The sequence below is a fragment of the Hyaena hyaena genome, unplaced genomic scaffold, assembly GCF_003009895.1.
Source record: "Hyaena hyaena isolate Hyena2069 unplaced genomic scaffold, ASM300989v1 scaffold_266, whole genome shotgun sequence".
NCBI classification, from domain to species: domain Eukaryota; kingdom Metazoa; phylum Chordata; class Mammalia; order Carnivora; family Hyaenidae; genus Hyaena; species Hyaena hyaena.
The window spans coordinates 758557-780361 of NW_024080900.1; the positions used below are offsets into that span (position 1 = coordinate 758557).

Genomic DNA, 21805 nt, shown 5'->3' on the forward strand with positions numbered 1-21805 from the left:
ATGATCTGAGCCAAAATAAAGAGTCAGAGCTTGGGGTACCTGGGTGGCCCAGGTCACAATCTCATGGTTCATGAGTTTGTGCCCCATATCAGGCTCTCTGCTGTCAGCACAGAGCCCACTTTGGATCCTCTATCCACCCCCACCCCTTCCCCACTCATGTGTTTTGCTCTCTCTCAAAAATAATAAATTTAAAAAATTGTAATAAATAAAAAATTTATTAAGTAAAAATTTTTTTTAATTAAAAAAAGAGTCACACATTTAACTGACTGGGCCACCCAGGTGCCCCACTACATAAGACATCTTTAAAACACAGCAGAATAAAGAAATCATGTTCTCCTTGCTGTCTCTGGTTTTCCTGGTAGAAATCACATAAATGGGGGGTAGGGATAAGGTTATACATCTCAGCGCTCCCCCTCAAGGGCCCTGCAAAATGTTGACTTGTCCAATGTCAGCAGGTAGCCCCAATGAGCAGTCCTGACTCACCAACACAGTGTCTGTCAAGTTAACCAATGTTTAAAGCAACCACTGAATTCTACAACTAATCATCATGCTAGCAAGATTGCCAACCATACACTCTTTTTAGCCAAGTGAGCAAGGTTCATGGTTACAGACATATTCAGGGAGAAAATGGAAGAACACTCAAAAAAATTCAGAGTTTCCATCACCCCTCCAACAAACTTTATTTATTTGTCATAAGAGTTTCTCCATTGCTTTCTTCAGCCATCTGAACACATGAGGACATGTGAAGAAGCAGAGCTGGAAATCCACAGGGAAAAATCAGCCCCTGAATATGGACAACGGGCTCATTAACTCTGAGCCCTAGGTTGAGGATGGCATGCCTATGCTTTCCTAAACTCTAAAAACAGTAGTTCTTAAACTTGAGAGAGGCCTGGCACCCCTTTAAGAATCTGGTAAAAGGGGCACCTGGATGGCTGAGTCGGTTAAGCATCTGGCTTTGACTTAGGTCATGATCTCACAGTCCATGAGTCCGAGCCCCGTGTCGGGCTCTGTGCTGACAGCTCAGAGCTTGGAGCCTGCCTCAGATTCTGTGTCTCCCTCTCTCTCCACTTTCCCCCTCTCAAGCTCTCTCAAAAAAAAAAGAAAAAAGAAACATTAAAAATTGTTTTAAAAAGAATCTGGTATGGGGCGCCTGGGTGGCTTAGTCGGTTAAGCGTCCGACTTTCGCTTAGGTCATGATCTCGCGGTTCGTGGGTTCGAGCCTCGCATTGGGCTCTGTGCTGACAGCTAGCTCTGGGCCTGGAGCCTGTTTCAGATTCTGTATCTCCCTCTCTCTCTGACCCTCCCCTGCTCATGCTGTGTCTGTCTGTCTCTCTCTCTCTCCTAGAAATAAATTTAAAAAAATTAAAAAAAAAAAAAAGAATCTGGTAAAAGCATCTTCCTGAAATTGGAGGGAAGGAGCATGCTGAGAGCCTCCTGGGTGTGTCCAGCCACCCACAGGTGCATGTCTGTTGCAAGTCTCTCTGCCTGGGCTCTGACAGGGACACAGGGGGGTAAAAACACACAGGCCCTGGAACAGAACCCCCGGTGGGAACTGGGCTTCATGTTATCAGATACCCCCAGGGAGGCCATGAGCCCTCGCTGCAGCCAAAAGAGGTCAGAGGGGAAGGTTGACCCCCAAATCAGGAAGCAGGTCAAAAATCAGACTCCTAGGCACTAAGATAGCCACTCAAATGTTACCTTCTCCCTTCATTGCTCCTCAGGGGGGAAAAATAACAACCTATTCCCTAGGGACGTGGAGAGTGAGTGTATTAACAACCTCAAGCAAAATTACTCTACTTACAATTAACTAGGATACTTGTCTTTGATTGGGTCTAAATTGGAACATGGCCTGTGTTCACCCCAGCCGTGCAGAACATTTCACAGGGGACACCTGCCTGGGGGCAGTTCAGAAGCTCGGGAGGCAGCCAGCGAATGGAGTGGTCAAATCTAGGGCTTTGCAGGGAAGGAAAAAGTTTCCCTCGCCCCTCTTAGCAACCCAGGCTGGGTATGAAAATTAAACTGACAAAGATAGATTAACAGGAGAAAAACCTATACCTTCGATCGAATTTTAACATGTGCAAGGGAGCCTTCCAAAAACAACGAAGGACTGGGGAAGAAAGTGGAGCAGAAAGCTTTTATACCTTTTAGATCATGAAATAAGGAATTTGTTTTGTTTTAAATTTCTTTTTGCATTTATTTATTTTTGAGAGACAGAACACAAGTGGGAGTGGGACAGAGAGAGAAGGAGACACAGAATCCAAAGCAGGCTGACAGCTCAGAGCCTGACGCGGGGCTTGAACTCACGAACCGTGAGATCATGACCTGAGTCGAAGTCGGATGCTTAACCGACTGAGCCACCCAGGCGCCCCATGAAACAAGGAATTTGTAAAGAATTGACAAGACGAAGGGGTTGAGGCTAAGGGTGGTAAATGGTGAAGAAGTGACTGGGAAGAAAGGGTTGATTTAACAAGGTTTGTTTAACACAGACTTCTCAGCCCCTCCCTGCATCTCTGGTGATAAGAATGTCTTCTTTCCTCCTGCTACGGGGACAGTAACTTCACACAGCAGATTTTTATGACCTGTTCCAGGGAAGAAGGGTGAGTGGGGAGAGGTCAGAGTGATCTTTCTGCCTCTGTCATTTTCTCATACTCCTTTAGCTTAAGGCACTCGATATACCAAGGCGCCATATTTTAGCATAGTGAGGACCCAGCACCTGTCACTCTACTGCTCATTATGTCATGTCGTTTACTGCGGGAAGCATTGGGGAGCAAAGCAGTTAACCCCATTCAGTCGGAGTTCACTCCCGACTGCCACTGCTCCCTGACTCGCCAACATTTTCCAGTTGTTCTTTCTTTTCTTTCCGCTGGCCCATCCGGTCCCTCACTTCTACATAATTAATAGGATTACAAAGTCAGCAGGGAATGCTGAGGCCATAACCTTTTTAATTCTCTTTCCTGTTAGACGAAAACTACTAAAAGCAGGGGTGATGCCTAAGGACTCGTGACGAGCACGTGGGCTGGACTAACAGAATGCCCACGGGCCACGGGGCCCAGGTGCCCACTCAGGGATCTCTGCCTGAACTCTGCCTCGAGGCGCACGTCCATCCCCAGGTGAGGGGCTCTAGGGCGGAAGTGAAAGGCTGAGTTTTTGCCTTTGGAAACCAGAGGCTTCCGGTTTATTGATTTCCAAGCTGAGACCTCCTTCCTCAAAATTAGGCTGCTCAAGAGAGAATGTGGGGAAAAAAAAAAAGAGAGAGAATGTGGGATCACTTCTCTAAAAGGGACCCCTGGTCTGGCAAGCCCACGTGGTTGATTTAGAAGCGGTCCTTCTGGAAGCAGCAGTCAGGGAAGCCCTCTGTGTCAGATACCGCTCGGGCCCCTGGGTAAGACTGGGGCCAGGGAGAGTCTGCAGTCACTGGAAAGGCGGGGACAGGTGCGCAGAGGAGGCGGAGAGCAAGCATCCAGCAAGATGCCTCTCAGGGGCTCTGGGTTTGCTTGGAATAAATACACCAACAGACTGCTCAGGGGCAGGGAATGACAGAGAAGCCCAGTGACCTATGGCACAGAGGAAAGAGGGGGAAGGCTAAAAAGGAGGAAGAAAAGTGGGAAGAAGGGGAAGACTGTGTGCTCTGTGAGGAAGTTCCTCAAATTGTCAGGAAAGTTATTAAGCTTGTAAATGCCTAGAACGAGTGACGTGCGTCTGTGTGTCTATACATGTGTCCTGTGTCTCTGTGTCTGCGTGTGTGTCTGTATACATGTATCTGTGTGTCTGTATGTATGATGTGTGTGTCTGTGTGTCTATGTGTGTGTCTCTGTGTGTCTGTATACATGTATCTGTGTGTCTGCATGTATGATGTGTGTGTGTCTGTGTGTCTATGTGTGTGTGTCTCTGTGTGTGTCTGTATACATGTGTCTGTATTATCGTGTGTGTGTTTATCTATATGTGTGTGTCTGTCTGTATGCATGTATTGGTGTGTCTGTATGTATAATGTGTGTGTGTCTATGTGTCTATGTGTGTGTGCCTCTATATGTGTATGTCTTTGTATCTGTGTGTGTCTGTATGCATGTATCTGTGTGTCTGCATGTATGATGTGTGTGTCTGTGTGTCTATGTGTGTGTGTCTCTATATGTGTATGTCTGTGTCTGTGTGTGTCTGTATGCATGTATCTGTGTGTCTGCATGTATGATGTGTGTGTCTATGTGTGTGTGTCTCTGTGTCTGTATACATATGTCTGTATTATCATGTGCATGTGTTCCTCTATCTATATGTATGTGTCTGTGTGTCTGTCTTATTAGGTGTGTGTGTCTGTGTGTCTGTGTGTGTGTCTGTATTATGATATGTGTGTGTGTCTGTGTGTCTACATGTGTGTCTGTGTGTATGATGAGTGTGTGTCTGTGTCTCTATGTGTGTGTTTGTGTCTTTGTCTCTGTGTGTGTCTGTGTGTGTGTGTCACACCAGGTCGATGTGGTACAAAGTCCAGCCCAGCTGATGTGGATTCAGAGGCCCAAGGCGGAGACAGAAGACCACGAAGACGCCTCTCGGGAATAAGGGTGGGGACTCAGCCCAGCACACGCAGGTCCAAGGGCAGGGAGCCCCGCTAACGGCGGCTGTCCACACCTGTGTCCACGGCTGCAGGACTATGATCCGTCGCAGGCAGCGGTGGGGCTGGGGGTCTGGGAGAGCCAGCCACGCCCAGTTTTCCTGTTAGTCGTGCTTCTTAATAAATGCATGTAATAAAAGCACTGGTCTCATATTTTAGATATTTTTAGCAGCATTGGGATCGACAGAAATAGGCCATTGAACAGAAATAAAATTTATCGCTAATTTAATTTATGAAAATAATAGGTCGTAACATTTTAGAATAATAATTAATGCTTACATAGCCCCTGCTCCCAGGCAGATACTGGCTTAGGCCACTTATTCAATCCCTACCATAAACATATTTACAGATATTATCATCAGGTTTTTCCACAATAAGGAAACTGAGGCAGAGATGGTACCTTGCCTAAGCCCACACAGCTACAAAGTATCAAAACTGGGGTTTGGACTCAGACTGTCTGACTCTGAGTTGTGGATTCTTAGCACCAGGTGGTCCTGCCTGAGACTCGGGGCTTCTAGGAAAAGTGTTTTGTGTAGAATCAATGGCGGAAGCCAAAGAAGCAAAAGCAGTGAATTGGAGCAGGAGGCAGTTAATCCAGGAGGGCTTCCTTGTGGAAAGGGCTTCCTTTCCAGCCTGCAAGGAAGGTATGCGAACAGGTGCTCAGACCCTCAGTGGGCCGCTCCTCACTGGCCACAGAGCTTGGCTGGGGGCGCCCAGATCGTGGTAACTCACACGGCATCATCCTGGAACTGCCACTCACTAGTAATTCACTTTTTAAACTAGCAAGAAACAAAATTCAGGCTAAGAGAAATGACTCTCCTGTTGCTCACGGCACTTAGATTGTCACAGCCCTACTGAAGTGTCATTTGGCAACATAACTCAAGAGCTATAAAAATCCTAGTGCTTTTTGAGCCAGTCATTTTATTTCCAGGAGTCTCCCCTTAGAAAACCCACCGAGAACTGGAAGGGGAAGGAACCACGGGTGTGAGAAACAACGTTAAGAGGAACAAGGTAACAAAACAGGGTAGATAAGTTTCTAGTGTTCAGGGACACGTCTAGAGAAAGTGTGTTCATGTTCCCAAGATTAATGTGTATGGAAAGGAAAATTCTGTGGGGCGCCTGGGTGGCTTAAGCGTCTGACTTCAGCTCAGGTCATGATCTCGTGGTTCATGAGTTCAAGCCCCGTGCCAGGCCAGGCTCTGTGCTGACAGCTCAGAGCCTGGAGCCTCCTTCAGATTCTGTGTCTCCCTCTCTCTCTCCCTGCTCATTCTCTCTCTCTCTCTCTCTCTCTCTCTCTCTCTCCCTCACACTCAAAAATAAACATTTTTTAAAAAGAATAATTCTGAGACAACAGACAGAATACTTATGAGTACTCTTTAAAAATATATAGATGTAAATATATGTACATATGCTAATTCCTGTACAAATACAGCTAGTTTTTCTCTTTCACTGTTTTTTATTTTGTAACAAACAGCAGTAACAAGAAGGATACCCATCAAAATGAACAAATAATTATGACACACTAATAGGAAGGTCAGGGGTTTTATTATACACTTTCTTTGTCCAATTGATATAATAACAGAATAAAATTAATTTTTAGCAAGACAAAATAGTAAAACGGGGAACCCCCCCAACCTGTTGGCAAAGATGCCACACACTTACCGTGAACACCTTCTCGGGGGCCCCCTTCGCCCTCATGTTCGTGTCATGGACTTGCTTGAGAATCATCCAGGCTTCGTCGTGCTTACCCATCTGGTTAAAGAAAGGAAAGAGGAATAAGAACTCCCTTGCTGAGTAAGAGTGGAAGCCCGACACATCCGAGTGTGAGGCGATTAGACACGGATTCGCTGCCATCTGGGGCTTGTGACCAAGACCAGGCTCTGCCCCCAGCCCATCTCGGAAGGATAACGAGGTAGCGCCTTCCAGGTGTAAATGTGAGGCATTGCCCCATCAGACACTATTCCCATCACACAGTACAACACTGTTGTAACGTCATTGTCAAGTTGAATGGGGCGTCTGGGTGGCTCAGTCGGTTGTGCATCTGACTTCAGGTCAAGGCGTGATCTCACGGTTGGAGCCCCACGTGAGGCTCACTGCTGACAGTGTGGAGCCCGCTTCGAATCCTCTGTCTCCCTCTCTCTCTGCCCCCCCACTGCTGGTGCTATCTTCATTTTTAAAAAATTGAATGGACTGCTGGGTGGGAACCACATTCCTCTCTGACAAGGGAGAGCAAAGCAGCAACAGGTTATGATTGAATTGTGCTCCCCCCACCCCAGGACCTTGGAATATGACCCTATTTGGAACTAGGCTTGCTGTAGATGTAATTAAGATGAGTTCTGACTGGAGCAGCGCGGGCCCTTGATCTAGTTCAACTGCAGTCTTTACAAGAAGTCAGCCGTGTGAGTACACCAGGTGGGAGATCGCCTGGGAAGACACGTGCAGGAAGTGAGGGAGGCAGCCGTGAGCCACGTGACTTCCAGCAAAGCACCGGAAGCTAGAAGACGCAAGGAAGGACTCCCCGGTAGACTTCAGACTGAAGGAGGCTCGGCTGATACCTTGATGTTGAGCTTCCAGCCTCCAGAACTGTGAAACCATTTCTGTTACTTTAAGCAACTCAGTTTGTAACAAAGTGCTTTGTGTCAGCGGCCCAAGGAAACTAACACACAACAGAGGGTACAGGTTGAGATATCCCTGGTTAAAAACAGACAGAAACAAAAACTCCCTGTTGTGCCTGCCCCTGATCAATGGCACAAAAGAATTTGACAAGGTGATCACTCTGTAGAAAGATCTAGAAGGAGACACATAGGTAGCCTCAGAATTGGGGATGGAGGAGGCTGCTCCTCTGCCAGCCCTGCCCTGTCTGACCACCGCAGGCTCGAGGGCCCCCCACCCCAGCCTAAAGGATTCTTCTCACAAAACCCCAGCAGCAGCTCTCCGGTGGGGAGGGGTCCCAGATGGTCAAGAGTCCTGACAGACTTGGGAACCACACAAGTATTGCCACTGATCTCACTGCAGCAACTTGAAAAAGCATCCCACCAGTTTGAAGAGCCTCTGGAGAGGGTGGGTGCTGGAGGCAGCCCGGGGAAGCCCCTCCACTGCCACCCAGCCGGGGGAGCCGTGTGCCCCTCGGCACTCAGGGAGCTCCTGAGCCCCTCTGCCTCTGACGGTCATCATCCAGGGCCACGGACTGCCAGGAAGCCAGACCTAACGATGGGCCAGGTCGGCCGACACGGGGGTGGGTTGCAACCTGCAAGCAGGAAGGGAGGCGGGGCTGAAGGGCTGTCACATAGGGTGGGGACACTGGGGGGTGGGGGGCTGACTCACCTCCAGCAGGAATCGTGGGCTCTCAGGCATGAACCGCAGGGCCACCATGGACACGGTGCAGGGCAGAGCGCAGATGATGACGAACACTCGCCAGCTGTGGAAGTGGTAATTGGTGCCCATGCTGAAGCCCCAGCCTGCGAAGAAACAATAGCAGCATCACCCTAAGCTGGCTCTCAACTTAGGGCACGAGAGCGTCGCCCAGGGCGCAGGTTAAAATGCATTTCCCCCACCCCGCACCCGCCTGTCCCCAGAGCTTCTGAAGCAGGAGTCTGGAATAGGCTCTGAGAATGTGCATCTCGACAATGCTTGGAATGCTCGCTCTCTCTCTCTGTCTCTCTGCCCCTCCCCTGATCATTTCTCTCTCTCTCTCAAAAATAAATGAACTTCCAAAAAAAATTTAAGTTAACAAACTGTTAAATAACAGATGTTCTCTTCCCTGGCCTTGACAATAAGGTGCGGTGACCTACTCTTGCAGGGCCCCTTTCCTTTCCTTCTCCTAGCCCCTCCCACAGAGTGAGGGGCCCCGTGTTGACCCATGTGAACACATCACACTCTGCGGCAATAAAAATGAGTGTCCTTGTCATGATTCCATGAGTTTAGTGGGGATTTCTGGGTTCTGAGCACTCAGAGCATGATCTGGGAGGGGGGTGATTACTCTTCAGGGACCCCTTGCCTTATAGGAAGGGGTATGGCTAAAGGAAAGCCAGACCAGGGCCTTATGTGGCCCTGGGGTCCCTCTTACCCAGGTCAAAGGGCAATACCAGCTGCAGCTGTTTCTAATGCAAAGGGTTTCAGGACCACACTCTGAAAAACACCATCAGTCATAATAAAAGCACACCCATTGTGTCACGCTTCGCAGATACTGCGGTTTTTGCAAACTGAAGGTTCGTGGCGACCCCATGATGAGCAAGTCTGTTGGCACTATTTTTCCATCAGCACCTGCTCACTTTGTGTCTCTGTGTCACGTTTTGGTAATTCCCGAAATACTTCAAACTTTTCCATTATTATCACATTTGTTTTGGTAATCTGTGATCCGTGATGACTACTTGCCAAAAGCTCAGAAAACGGTGAATAGTTTTTCAGCCGTAAAGTATTTCTTTCATTAAGGCGTGTACATTTTTTAGATGTAATGCTACTGTACACATAATAGAGTATCGTTCGTTCTAAACATAACTGCTGTATGCACTGAGAAACCAAGTAATTGACTTGACTCGCTTTACTGTGATATTTGCTTTACTGAAGTAGTCTGAAACTGAACCCATAATATTTCCAAGGTATGCCTACATTAAAATTTTTTTAATTTTAAAGAGATGGGGCTTCTAAATTCAAATGAATTCTATCATCACTGAAATGGAGAGACTAGCTCCTTCTCCACATTGTTTTTTTTTCTTTTTTATAGTTTATTTTTGAGACAGAGAGAGACAGAGCATGACCAGAGTAGGGGTAGAGAGAGAGGGAAACAGAATCCGAAACAGGCTCCAGGCTCCGAGCTGCCAGCACAGAACCCGATGCGGGGCTCGAACCCACGAACCGCGAGACCATGACCTGAGCCAAAGTTGGACGCTTAACTGACTGAGCCACCCAGGTGCCCCTCAGCATTGATTATTGAAAGCACTCTAAAATTCATTTTTAGGAATTCCTTTGGGATCTACAAAACATTATTTCAAAACTGTCCATGGGTCGCAAAAGTCCCTCTTTTAAGGAATGGTAGCACAGTGGAAACAGCCTAGATGTTTGCAGTGACACAGCAGAGTACAAATCCTGGCTTTCTCACATCATTACTGTGTTGGTGGGTTTTCACAGCTGCAGAATGCAGGTAACAATATCAACACAGGTTTACTGGGTGCAAAAGCTCCTGACAACCAATAATAATTCATCTGCTTTGAGATTAGATTTGATTTGTTTGGAAATAGCTGCATGATATTTACTGCCGAAGTTATTGACTAAAATAGATGAATATCAGCGAAGACCAGCAAAAAAATTGCTTTTTTTAAAAAAAAAATCCAAGGTTAGGGACACGTGGGTGGCTCAGTTGGTTAAGCATCTGACTTTGGCTCAGGTCACAATCTTGCTGCTCATGGGTTTGGGCCCCGTGATGGGTTCTGTGCTGATACCTTGGAGTCTGGAGCCTGCTTTGGATTCTCTCTCTCTCTCTTTCTCTTTCTCTGTCTCTCTCTCCCCCCACTCATGCTCTCTCTCTCAAAAATAAATAAACATTAAAAAAAAGTTTTTAAAAATCCAAGTTTATAAAAGAGATTGGTTTTCTCATGCCACTCAAAGTAGCTTTGAAAACATTCCAACAGCATATTTTTAAAGACAAAACTGTATAAATGAATGTACTGATTTCTCAAGTTCAGAGGGTAATCATTACCGGGACATAAAATCTCTATTCCATTTACTATCTGCAAAGTGCAATAAAATGCAGTGCAATAAAATGAGGTATGTTTATGCTTCAAAATCTACCATATGACCAACTCCAGTGGTGGGCAGTGAATGTCTTGAAAGCTCTATTATTCCCATTGTGTTTCAACTTGGTCTACTTGCACTTGACTCTTAACCCATTGTGCTTCAACTCGTTCTATTTGCACTGCTGCTTCTGCTAATACTTCCTACTCAGAGTAATGAAAGGACTAGCCAGAGGGATCCCAGGTGGGGTGGGTGGCAGAGGGGCTGAAATGACTGTGACACATTTGGCCACACAATACACACTTCATCCAACTTTCTCGACCAGAACCAAATCTCTGTTTTGCACAGCAGGATGTCCCGGGGGTTTGTTTGCCTTAATTTTAATTAAAAAGCCTTTCCTTTCTCCTGAGAGCAACACTAGAAAGGGGAAGATAAAACCATAGTCATATTTACACACTCACAGCTCATGTCCAAAAGCTACTCTTGAGTAATTAGAGGTCAAGTTGATCAAAAGAACACAGCAGTCAAGCTCAGGTGGATGATGAGGGAAGGCAAGCAGAAGTAGGTGTGTTTCTAAAGTATTCTGCCCAAGACAAACTTTTTTCTTTACGATAATGCGTGTAAATTATCGCAAATCCCTTATTCCCTTGTGCCTCTGGGGTTTTTATGGGGATTTTAGTAATCTGTATTTATCACGTTCATTAGGCCAATCTTTGGGACCTTAAATTAAATAAAATTAAATAGTGAACCGCTTCCAAATATATAGAACAACCTATTAATTTGGAGACAGGGATTGTTCTGTTCACTGATCTTTTAGCTTGCCCTCCTTTTCTCCGTCAGGATTTCATAAACAGCTGGTGCTGCTGACTACAATAAGAATTAATCTTCCGTAATATATTCATTTTTTTTCCCGGGCTGTGCCCGTGCATTCCCAGGAAAACATTCTGAGTTTTGTAATTTTCTTTCTCAATGACTCAGTCACCCGAATTCCTGGTGCCAAGACCTCCCATCACTTCATTCCTGCAAAAGCAATTAAGTGGGTCGCACAACCAAGAGCGCAAACATCAGTCTCCTTTCTTTAGTTTCCCTGGCGTGTGTCCCTGCTCAGGGGAGGGGTGTGAGAGGATTAATGTCTTAGGCACATTGAGAAATATCACCGAATGTCTGGTTCACTGTGGACAGGACATCTGGTCCTGGCAAAATGAGGCTTAAAGTAAATAATCACTCCTGTGATACAGTCACCCTCGTCTCCCATGTCCGTAGGGTGGGCTCCCCATCCCAGCTAATGCTTGTTTCAATGAAGCCTAATCATCCCAGAGGTCTGTATGTTTAAAAGGGACTCTAAAAGTCCCAGATTTCTTTTTTTTTTTTAAATGTTTTTATTTATTTCTGAGAGAGAGAGACAGCATGAGCACGGGAGGGTTAGAGAGAGAGGGAGACACAGAATCTGAAACAAGCTCTAGGCTCTGAGCTAGATAACAGCACAGAGCCCAACGCGGGGCTCGAACCCACCAACCGTGAGATCATGACCTGAGCCGAAGTCGGGCGCTTAACCGACTGAGCCACCCAGGTGCCCCTAAAAGTCCCAGATTTCATACAAGGCTGCAAACAGGAAAAACATCCTGTCGGTTTGGGGTAAAATATTTCACCAGAAGCCTGATGTCAGCCAGCAGAGGCGAGCCAGCAGCCACGTGGCCCCTCCGCCATGGATGTCCCGTTCAGTCTTGGTCAACACGCCCCCAACTTGAATCCTTGTATTGCCTCCTTAGCAACCAGACCCCCAGACATCGGAGTGTGCTTGTATGTGCAAAGCAAAGTGAAAAAGTGATGCACCGTGCAGCAACCATTGTGGGGAGCCCCTCTCACAACACCCCATGATTGTGGGCTCCATCGTAAGGCAGACACCTGGTCTGGGGGGCACTGACCCCACCCGCCATGCCACAGAGGAAGGAAGGAAGTATCTGGAAACCAATCAGGGCCCAGCATCTCTGGGGTGTCCTGATTGGCTGAGGTAGGCAAGTGACCTAAGCTGAACAGAGGCTCCCTGGTCAAGTGTGCAGGGTGGGGGGGTGGGGGAGCTGGGGGGACTTCCCTTGTGAAACAAGCAGTCTGCACATAGGAGGCTGAACTTCTTGACGCTGCTGGGACGGAAGCGAACTTGATGACGAGAATTATTTTAAATATATTCTCAACATTGCCCTTTGGATTCTAGTTATTACATATTTCAGCATTGCCCTTTGCATCCTAGTTATTACTGAATGAGAGGCACGGATCTCTGTGGTCTGCTCTTTTTGCTTTCTTCCCTCTCCACTTTCTAGGTGAAGGAACCACGGCTGGACACGATGAAGTCACTTGTCCCCAATCACAGGGAACCACTATTTTGACTCAGCTTTTATTCAGATTTTACTTGTCCCCACGATGCCCCCCCCCGCAAAAAAAAAATTGCTTACTTAATTTAAATGTGGAAATAATTTCTTAGCACTCACACATTTGGATGAGTGAACAGCGTAAATGATACTATAGCAAGGTTTGCAGGGGAGAGGAAGCAATTCCTCTCCCCCATATAACCAACAGAATAATAGTACATGGGTCATTAAACTATGTGTTTGTGTGAAAGGCAGAGTGCAGAAACGATATTAGGAGTAATACCATTTTTGTCTCTAAAACAATGGAGAACTGTTGTTGGTGATAGAATTCTCTGGAACCGTTAAGCTCTTCATTTCACTATTCCTGTTTCTATTTCTTTTCTGTTTCTTATATAAAAATTCAGTGGGTTCTCAAAGACGATATATGGCAAACATGCCGTGTTCACAAACCCATTTCCTCCACTTGCTGGGCACACAGCGAGGTACATTGCCAAGTGTCTTTTGCAGTAGGAGTGATCATGTTACAGATTTGGGGTCAATAGGATGCAAGCAGAGAGGACTGTTCGCCTCCCCAGCCTGCCCTTCAAAACCACCCACGTACAATTCTTTCCCCAACCAGACTTCAAGCCATGTGTTGTGGATGGTAGAATCACACCCTGTAAAGAGTCTGGGCCACCATATTGCTGATGGAACAGAGCCACCTGCACATCAGAAATATCAGCCCTACTTTACAAGCAGGAGAAACTTCTATCATGTTAAACCACTGAGATATCACGATTTATCAGATTACCAGAGTAATGAATCTAATATCACCTTAACTAATAGAGCAGGCAGTATCTACACCAGAACTTTTTAAAACGATATACATGGAGCCTCCGTCACCTCAGAACATGCAAAGAGGATGAGATTTCAAACAAGAACTCCAAGGAGGTGAGTGGCTGGAGAAGTGTTGGTTAGCTTCGCGCAGGTCTCTGCTACCCCTCTAGGTCTGCAGGCATCTAAACGATGGCAAAGCCTACACCCATCAGCAGGTGGTTACCGAAAACAATTTTGAAGGATGCTGATGGTATTTATTGCCCAGGATGCTTCAAAGACATAATCAAATTCAAAACTGCTGCTTTCTCCCTACTTTATTCTTAACAGAACCAATTGTGAAGGGAAACACTGCCAGGTCTCTGTCCAGAGAATCCGGTTTTTGCAATTATCCAGGCTAATAAAATTGTCCCGGCTGAATCCAAGACCTTGTCTGTAAGGGCTGCCTCACTTCTGCAGCCAAACAAGAGTGACAGCAGCCACTAGAATGGAGAGTATACAAGAGCACTGCATGGGAGCATCAGGATTCAAGCATCAAGTTGGCCAAGTCCCCAACTTCTCTTGCCTTTGTTATGTCATCTGTAAAATGGGGTTACCGAAGCTGGGGGGAGGAGGGCTGGGGACATACAGGTTGAAATTCTTTCAAATAGAAGGAAGAAAAGAAGAAAGGGAAGGAGAGAGGGAGGGAGGCAGAAAGGACAGATTGTATTCTTTCCAGAAGGCCATGTGTACTGAAATTAGTGATATGTCTTCCAGTGTTAGAAGTTCTACGGAAAAATCAAGGTCAAACACAGGAACTGTGTGTGAGCATGGGGAATGAGGTTGAGGACGGGAAATATTGGATGCGGGTACCATAGTAACAAGGCTCCCTGGGCTGTTTGAAGGCAGTGCGCTCACCATAGTGTGGAATGATGCTCCAGGCCATGGCAGATGCATAAATGCCGCCCGTCATCCAGAAGATGCCCAGCCAACTGAGGTGTTCTCCCCGCTTCTCCCGGGACAAGAATTCAGAAAAATAGGCAAAAACAATGGGCAGAGCACCCCCAATCCTGCAGAAAGAAAATGCCAAAAAGAATCAAGTCATACACTAAAAATGGACTCAGCAGAAACCCTAGTCACCTTATACCTCACCCTTAAGTTGTGTGGTAAAGTAGCCCAGCAAATTTGGAAGACTGGCCAAGGCAAGGCCAGTATCAGGTAATTTTGACCTTATACACTGACTTTACAACCTAACCCCTTCCTAAGGGTCAACTGTAATGTACTATCTTAGAAGTAAAACATACAACCCAGTGCAAGGTTTTCCAGAAGTACCACTCGGAGCTAGAGTGCCTGGATGGATGGAACACCGGTCTATGAGGGTCCAGCGAAGCCTTGCGTTTTCATACCCTATGCCCGAGAGGAGTCGGCAGAAGAGGAAGGCTCCATATCCCTGCATGAAGGAGGAGAGGGAGGCGAAGGAGGCGTTGAGGGCCAGAGACATGCTGAGGACTCTCTTCCTCCCCAGCTTATCGGCAAGGCCCCCCAGGACGAAGGCCCCCGCCATCATTCCTAGGTAGACTATCAGCCCTGCAAGGTAGAGGGAAAGAGATGTGAGAGGGTGGAGAGAAAAGATAAGACATTAGAAACCATGCAATGTTCTAGAGAATCCGATGCCCCTTTTTATGTGTTCTAGAAAGTCACAGACATAAAAGATGGACTATAACAGATGTTCGGGCAAATTAGAAGTGCGGTACAAATTCAAATTCTTAGGGATGCTATTTGAAAAAATAGCCTCACAGGTTGTCACATATGTGCACATACTAAAATAGATCAACCATAGCGGGGTCTGATGTACCTTTCTTGAAGATGACTCTTTTAGAAGCATAATCCGCAGAAGGTAGTGCTGTCATCTTATTTTTAAGGAAAAAAAAAGACTGTGTGATAAAAATCCTTACCTGCAGGGCTATGTATAAAGAGAGAATTTCAAGGGAAAATTGTGGCCAAAAGGGTATAAGGAACATGGGAAGGAAGGATGCAAATAAAAAATGGCAATTACCAATAATTGGCTATTTTATTATTTCCCCTAAAAGAGCTACAACCAATGTTCAGATTTCTTAGGGGAATGCAGAAACTAGTAATGAGCATCCTTTCTTTAACACATGCACATTCTACTTGCCTTCTAATATGATCGGTTAATTTCAGATATCCTATAAATACATTGTTGTTGGCATGTTTATGGTATTGCAATGAAAGCCAGCATCCTCACAGCCATGGCCCATCCCAAGAAGCACGTGGATAACGTCTTCCTACTAAATGTTGAGTGCTTACTAATTATCAACTGTCGTGCTAAGTCCAGACGTCATTTATCACAATTGTGAAGGAAACTTTGCAGACCATCCTTCACAAAGAGAAATATGGAATACAGTTTACGTAAGTATCCTTTCGCCCGGCCTTGATTGGAAACCAAATGGTGAACACAAATTGTCTTTCGTAGAAAGGAAGCTTCTGGACCTGCAGATGTTTTATTTATGTAGATGTGTGCCAGGAAGGGCCGACAGAAAGCAAAGACCTTCAATTAGCTGATTAACTTAGAGGCTGGTCCCCGAAAGGAGAGATTTAACTACGCTCTGTTTTATCTTCCCCATGACAGAGTTCTTTCTTTTATCATTTTATTCCATGAGATAAAAAGAAATAATAGCTTTGGTGTTGTCAATGGTGTTCACTGAGATTTTTTTTCACTCACCTGTATTGTAACTCTCAGCATTTACATAGGTCAAAGCCATGGAAGATGCTATTTCCTTTTACATTTCTGGATATGCTGTTAGTTCATGAAATATGCCTATGAGTCTACAATATCTATTCAATGTCTGTGGTTAGGTAAACATTCTTTTAGTTACTGGGTGTACAGTGGGGTACACACACCTGAAGATCCCTGCCTTCATGGAGCTTACATTCCAGTTGGGGAAAGAAATAATAAATAAATGAGTAAAATATACAGTTAGTGGGTAGCTGATATGAATCATAGAGAAAAATAATGGGAAGGAAGGGAACCAGGAGAGCCAGGGTGGGAATTTTAAATAAGATCAGGAAGTCTTCACCGAGATGGGACATTTGGGCAAAGAACTGAAGGAAATCAACCATAGGGATGTCTAGCGGAAATTGCTGAGCCTGTCCTCCTGGATCCGCCATCTCTCTGTACACTCAGAGGACCCACAGGGAAGAAATAGAATGAGGATACCCCCTCCTCCTTATTTCACTAGTTCCCAGGCCAATGCACAGAAAATGCAGTGAGCAATTTTCCACTAATATTAATTAAGTCACCCACACTTGTGTTTCAGATAATGAGTCAAGACTTGCAAACCCAACTCACAGTATATGGCCTGCTGTACAGAAATAATATGTTGGTCGGTGTGCTCTGCTAGACTGTGAGTTTATCTGCTACCCAGCCCTGAGCAATCAAGGATCTCTAGCATCTGGTTCGCTGCAGATTTAATCTTGCTTAGTTCTTAGCCATTGTGAGCTATGTCCAGAAGAACTGCCTTCCTCACTGCTGAGGGTATCTTAAAACCATCTTCTGTGGCTATGACCCATCCTCACTACACAAGTGTAAGTCAGGGTCAGCTGTTACCTTCACCTGGTGGTTCCAATCTGCATGACTGTCTTTGTGCCTGGTCCTGAGATCCTGGTCCCCATGCTAATTCCCAATTAGCATCCAATACCTTAACCAATTAGAAAAGACCCAAACTCCGTCCATGCCCAACCAGGTATTCCCCAGGAAAGAACTGGGTTCTACTTCCTCTGACTTAAGTTACCCACCTAACATAATGGCCATGGTCAAGAGCCCCACACCTGAGATGCCCTTCGCTTCCCACCCCTTCCTAACAAACTGCTGGGATATCGCCACCAGCTCAACTCAGAGTGGGGTTTTACACAAGCCCTTGCACTTGGTAATTTAGACTTCCAGACCAGAGCAGAGAGGGAACATCTTTTTTCAAGTTAGGTCTGTTCAACTTCCAAACTATGTTGGCCTCAGCCCAACTCCTTGTCAAGAATTTCCAATATCTCATTCAGCCAACAAATGCCTGTGTCCCTCTCATAATACCTGGTCAATAAATGTTTGGAATAAAGAGCAGGTGTTGGAAGGAAGGAAGGGAGGGAGGGAGGGAGGGAGGAAGAGAGTCTTGCCCAAATTGCAAAGTAAATACTACGGGTGCTTTAAGCCAGCAACTTATACGGCAATAGATCATGAGAGCCTAATATATCACATTGTAGTACTGAGGTAGCAAACACAAGAGTGAGTACTTCCCACTAGCCAGGCTTCATGAAAAGCATTTTACGGGCATTGTTGACCCCATTTAATGCTTGCAACAACCCCGTAGATACCATTACTGTCCCTGTTTTATAAAGAAGGAAACTGATTCACAGAGAGCTAAAGTAGTTCCCCAATGTCCTACAACTCATGAAAGTACCAAGATTTTGATCTGGGAATTCCAACCTCAGAGTCAATGCTTTTCTACGATTTACTGCTCTTTATAGATAAGCATGGGTCAGACTTATTAGCTCTGTATTCGTTTATTCTTTCCTTGTTTGCTCATCTTCAGAACTGCTCGCTTAGTGGGGCAAAGATCTTTCCTTTCAAGGAGATAAACAATAAATTAAATGATTATCTCCTAGCGAAAAAGAATGTTCCATTAAAGGTGTATGCTGGGTATTGTACAAACATAGGGAATGAGGGTGGCCTGGACACACCCTACTCAATGTGGGAAGGCTTCTAAAAGAGAGAGATGGAGCTTTTGGTGAAGGACAGACAGAACGTGGTCAGGTTTCCATCTTGGTCGTTGGGCATGTGAATCACAAGCAGTGCCAGGCAGCATCCGCACAAGATGGGGAGGCAAAAAGGGCACCCAATATGTTTGGGCTACTGTGTTCAAGTAGTTCAATGTGAGCAGAGCACAGTGCCCGTCAGGGAATGTGGTGAGGGATTAGGGCTGGGGTGCAGGGGAGGGGAGAGAACAAAGGCCATGATAAATGGCTCACGGCTGTGTGGGAGAGAGAGAGGAAGAGAGAATGCATATGCATGTATGCATGTCTGCACACGTGGTTATATGTGTGCGTGTAGCTGTTTGCGTCGTGTGTGGGGGCCTGTAAATTGGGAGGAAGAGAGGAGGGAATTCAGTGTATTTGTCAGGAGACTTGCTGAGAACCAATCAGTACACTCCAAACTCTGGCCCCACCCCAGAGAAAAACAGTAACATTAATTAAAGTTTGTTTCTCTTTGTTCAATAAAGCTGTCTTCAGCACATCTCAGATGCCACTGTGCACATGGAAAGTACAGCAGTATGGCGTTAAAATCAGCTACTGATACACGGGTGCCTGGGTGCCTCAGTCGGTTAAGCGTCTGATCCTTGGTTTCAGCTCTGGTCATGATCTCCCAATTTCATGAGTTCAAGCCCCGCATCAGGCTTTGCACGGGCAGCACAGAGCCCACTTCAGATTCTTTCTCTCTCCCTCTCTCTCTGCCCCTCCCCCACTTGCTCTGTCTCTGTGTCTCTCAAAAATAAATAAATAAGCAAAGAAATTAGGGGCACCTGGGTGGCTCAGTTGGTTAAGCCTCCGACTTCAGCTCAGATCATGGTCTCACAGTTCGTGGGTTCGAGCCCCGCATCAGGCTCTGTGCTGACAGCTCAGAGCCTGGGGCCTGCTTCGGATTCTGTGTCTCCCTCTCTCTGTCCCTCCCCTGCTTGCTCTCTCTCCCTCACTCTCTCTCAAAAATAAACATTAAAAAATTTTTTAAATAAAAAAAATAAGATATGATTCAGTAAGGCTGGGGCGGGGACTGAAATTCTGCATTTCTGACAAGAAATGGTGTTGCTGATCCACGGACCACACTTTGAGTAGTGGGAAGACAGAGCACCCTGAGGGGTAGTGATGAGAATCCCAGTCTTAGAACCACAAAATCTCATTCACTGGTTGTAAGATTTGGGAGAAAATTCTCACACCCTCTAAGGGCCTTACCACCACATTTTTAAACTCAACACTGGTTTCCAAACTGCCTTCCTATTCTTTTTTTTTTTTTTTTAACAAAATAAATCATGAACAATGAAATTCTAGATTTCCCAGGAAGAACATATTCAGATTTAAAAAATAAACCCAAACAGGAGCTCCTGGGTGGCTCAGTCAGTTAAGTGTCTGACTCTTGATTTCAGCTCAGGTCATGATCTCTTGGTTAATGAGTTCAAGCCCCACATTGGGTTCTGCGCTGACAGCATAGAGCCTCCTTGGGATTCTCTCTCTCCCTCTCTGCCCCTCCCCTGCTCAATGCTCTCTCTCTCTCTCTCAAATAAGTAAACATTAAAAATTTTTTTAAACAAACCCAGACACAATGTTTAAGTAAACTATTGTGAATGCCAAACAAGTCATGTCTATGGACCATACTTAGGCCAGTGGTCAAAAGTAGCTTCTAGATGACCAGTGTTCAATCTCGGCTATGAACACTGTGCCAGTTATTAAGCTATTGTCACTCAGCCCTGAAGCCACCCTTCTAGCCCCTACTTTGTCCACAAACACCTGTGCTTTGCCAGACAGTCCTTGCTAGGCCTCTGCCAATAGGGGGCAGTAGAGAGAGAGAGAGAGAGAGAGAGAGGCTGAAAGGCTGGACAGGAAGAAGGAACCTGAGGTTTCTGCTCCTGTAAATTCCACCCCAGGAAGCAGCAATGCCTTTTCATGGGAGCTCCTGAATCTAATTAGCAGAACCAGCTCTATGCTGCCCTTCCCTCCTGTCCCACACCAACACCGGCCAGGCAGCATCCCCTCTCTGGAGATTTGGGTTTTAGCTCCATGAGTTGCCTCCTCTGAGCTTTTGAGTTACAGTCATGCGGGTCTCTTTCCTTTATTCCCCCAGTCCCCGTACTCACTATCTTGGTATATTTTATAAACACATTTCACTCACCTAGCTAATAATGTTTTATATTAAATTCCCTCTGTTCCAATAACTGCTATGATTTCTGTCTCCTGACTACGCCCTGACCATCCAGACACATTGGCAAATTAGATATTGAACCCAGCTCCTCAGCTGTAGTAGATGGGACTCTGAGCCCCAGATAAGGTCGGTGTCTCTTCTGGAAGTTCCCTGCTGGCCCAGGACCAGCTAGCTCTGCACTTCAGGTCTCCTGGCTCTGAGCCTGGTGCTTTTGCTACCCTCTGTCCAAGGCAAAGGAGGAACTAGAAAGAATAAGAAGAGCATCTCAAAATGCTGCAGTAGGGGTTCAGAATAATATGGGCCCCCCCACCCCCAAAATATGCTGCTTTGGTTGAAGGGTTATTTTGAGCTGAAGACTGTGGAGAAATAGCAGACTCCAAAAGAGAGCTCTCTGCCTTCTCTCACATTTGTCTAAACGCAGGCTTGGGATTTTCATCACCACAGACTCTTACTGCACCAAGAGGCATCAACATAACACACCTTACGAAAACAACCTTATCTTCCATTAGTTTGCCCCATTTGCCATGGCTGGAAGGCTTTCTTTTGTCCCGTCCCTTCTCTACAAATGTATTGTCCTTCGTGAAGATGCTAAGACAAAGTCCTAACCAGCCCTTTGAATTACTTCAATGTGTGTGCATTGCACGTGCTAATAAGCTGTTTTTCTCTTGTGAATTTGTCTTTTGTTGCTTTAATTCACAGGGCCTCCTGCCTGGGAGGGCAGAGGGAAGAAGATTTTCCTCTCCTGCACTTTTTTTTTTTTAATATTTTTATTTATTTCTAGGAGAGAGAGAGAGAGACAGCGTGAGCAGGGGAGGGTCAGAGAGAGAGGGAGTGACAGACTCTGAAACAGGCTCCAGGCTCTGAGCTGGCAGTCAGCACAGAGCCCGACGCGGGGCTCGAACCCACGAACCGCGAGATCATGACCTAAGCGAAAGTCGGATGCTTAACCGACTAAGCCACCCAGGCGCCCCCTCTCCTGCACTTTTTGGGAGGCTGTGACGGGGAAGAAAGGGAGGGAAGGAGGGCCGATCCGCAGAGAAGAGAAATATAAAATTAACGATGCCTCCAAAATGGCTGTTCTATTAAACCCATTTAAAATCTGTCTTTAGCAGAGGAAATTAAAGCAATAAATTTGGAAAACTGAAATGCAATGGAGTTATCAAGAATTACTTTAGGACGCAGCAGATAAAGGACGAGCTAGAAAGCTAGAGAGCTCATCACCCTTCAATTCCACTCAACAAGCTCAGTGGCATAGTAAGAAAATCTGCCCCCACCATACACTGAGCTTTTTAAGGAAATTAAAAACCATGATTGCTACTTGCAGAGTGGCGGGGGGGG

The 21805-nt window shown here is 46.0% G+C and overlaps 1 protein-coding gene across 1 annotated transcript in view; it reads right to left on the reverse strand.

Annotated features, from left to right (window-relative positions):
* Nucleotides 1-21805, reverse strand: part of SV2B (synaptic vesicle glycoprotein 2B) — an 83920-nt gene that overhangs the window by 38380 nt on the left and 23735 nt on the right. The window contains exons 2-5 of the mRNA XM_039245763.1: nt 14895-15075; nt 14407-14558; nt 7925-8058; nt 6263-6352 (exon numbers count right to left, since the gene is read on the reverse strand). Coding sequence (XP_039101694.1) covers nt 6263-6352; nt 7925-8058; nt 14407-14558; nt 14895-15075 — 557 coding nt within the window. The remainder of the gene's footprint in view (nt 1-6262; nt 6353-7924; nt 8059-14406; nt 14559-14894; nt 15076-21805) is intronic.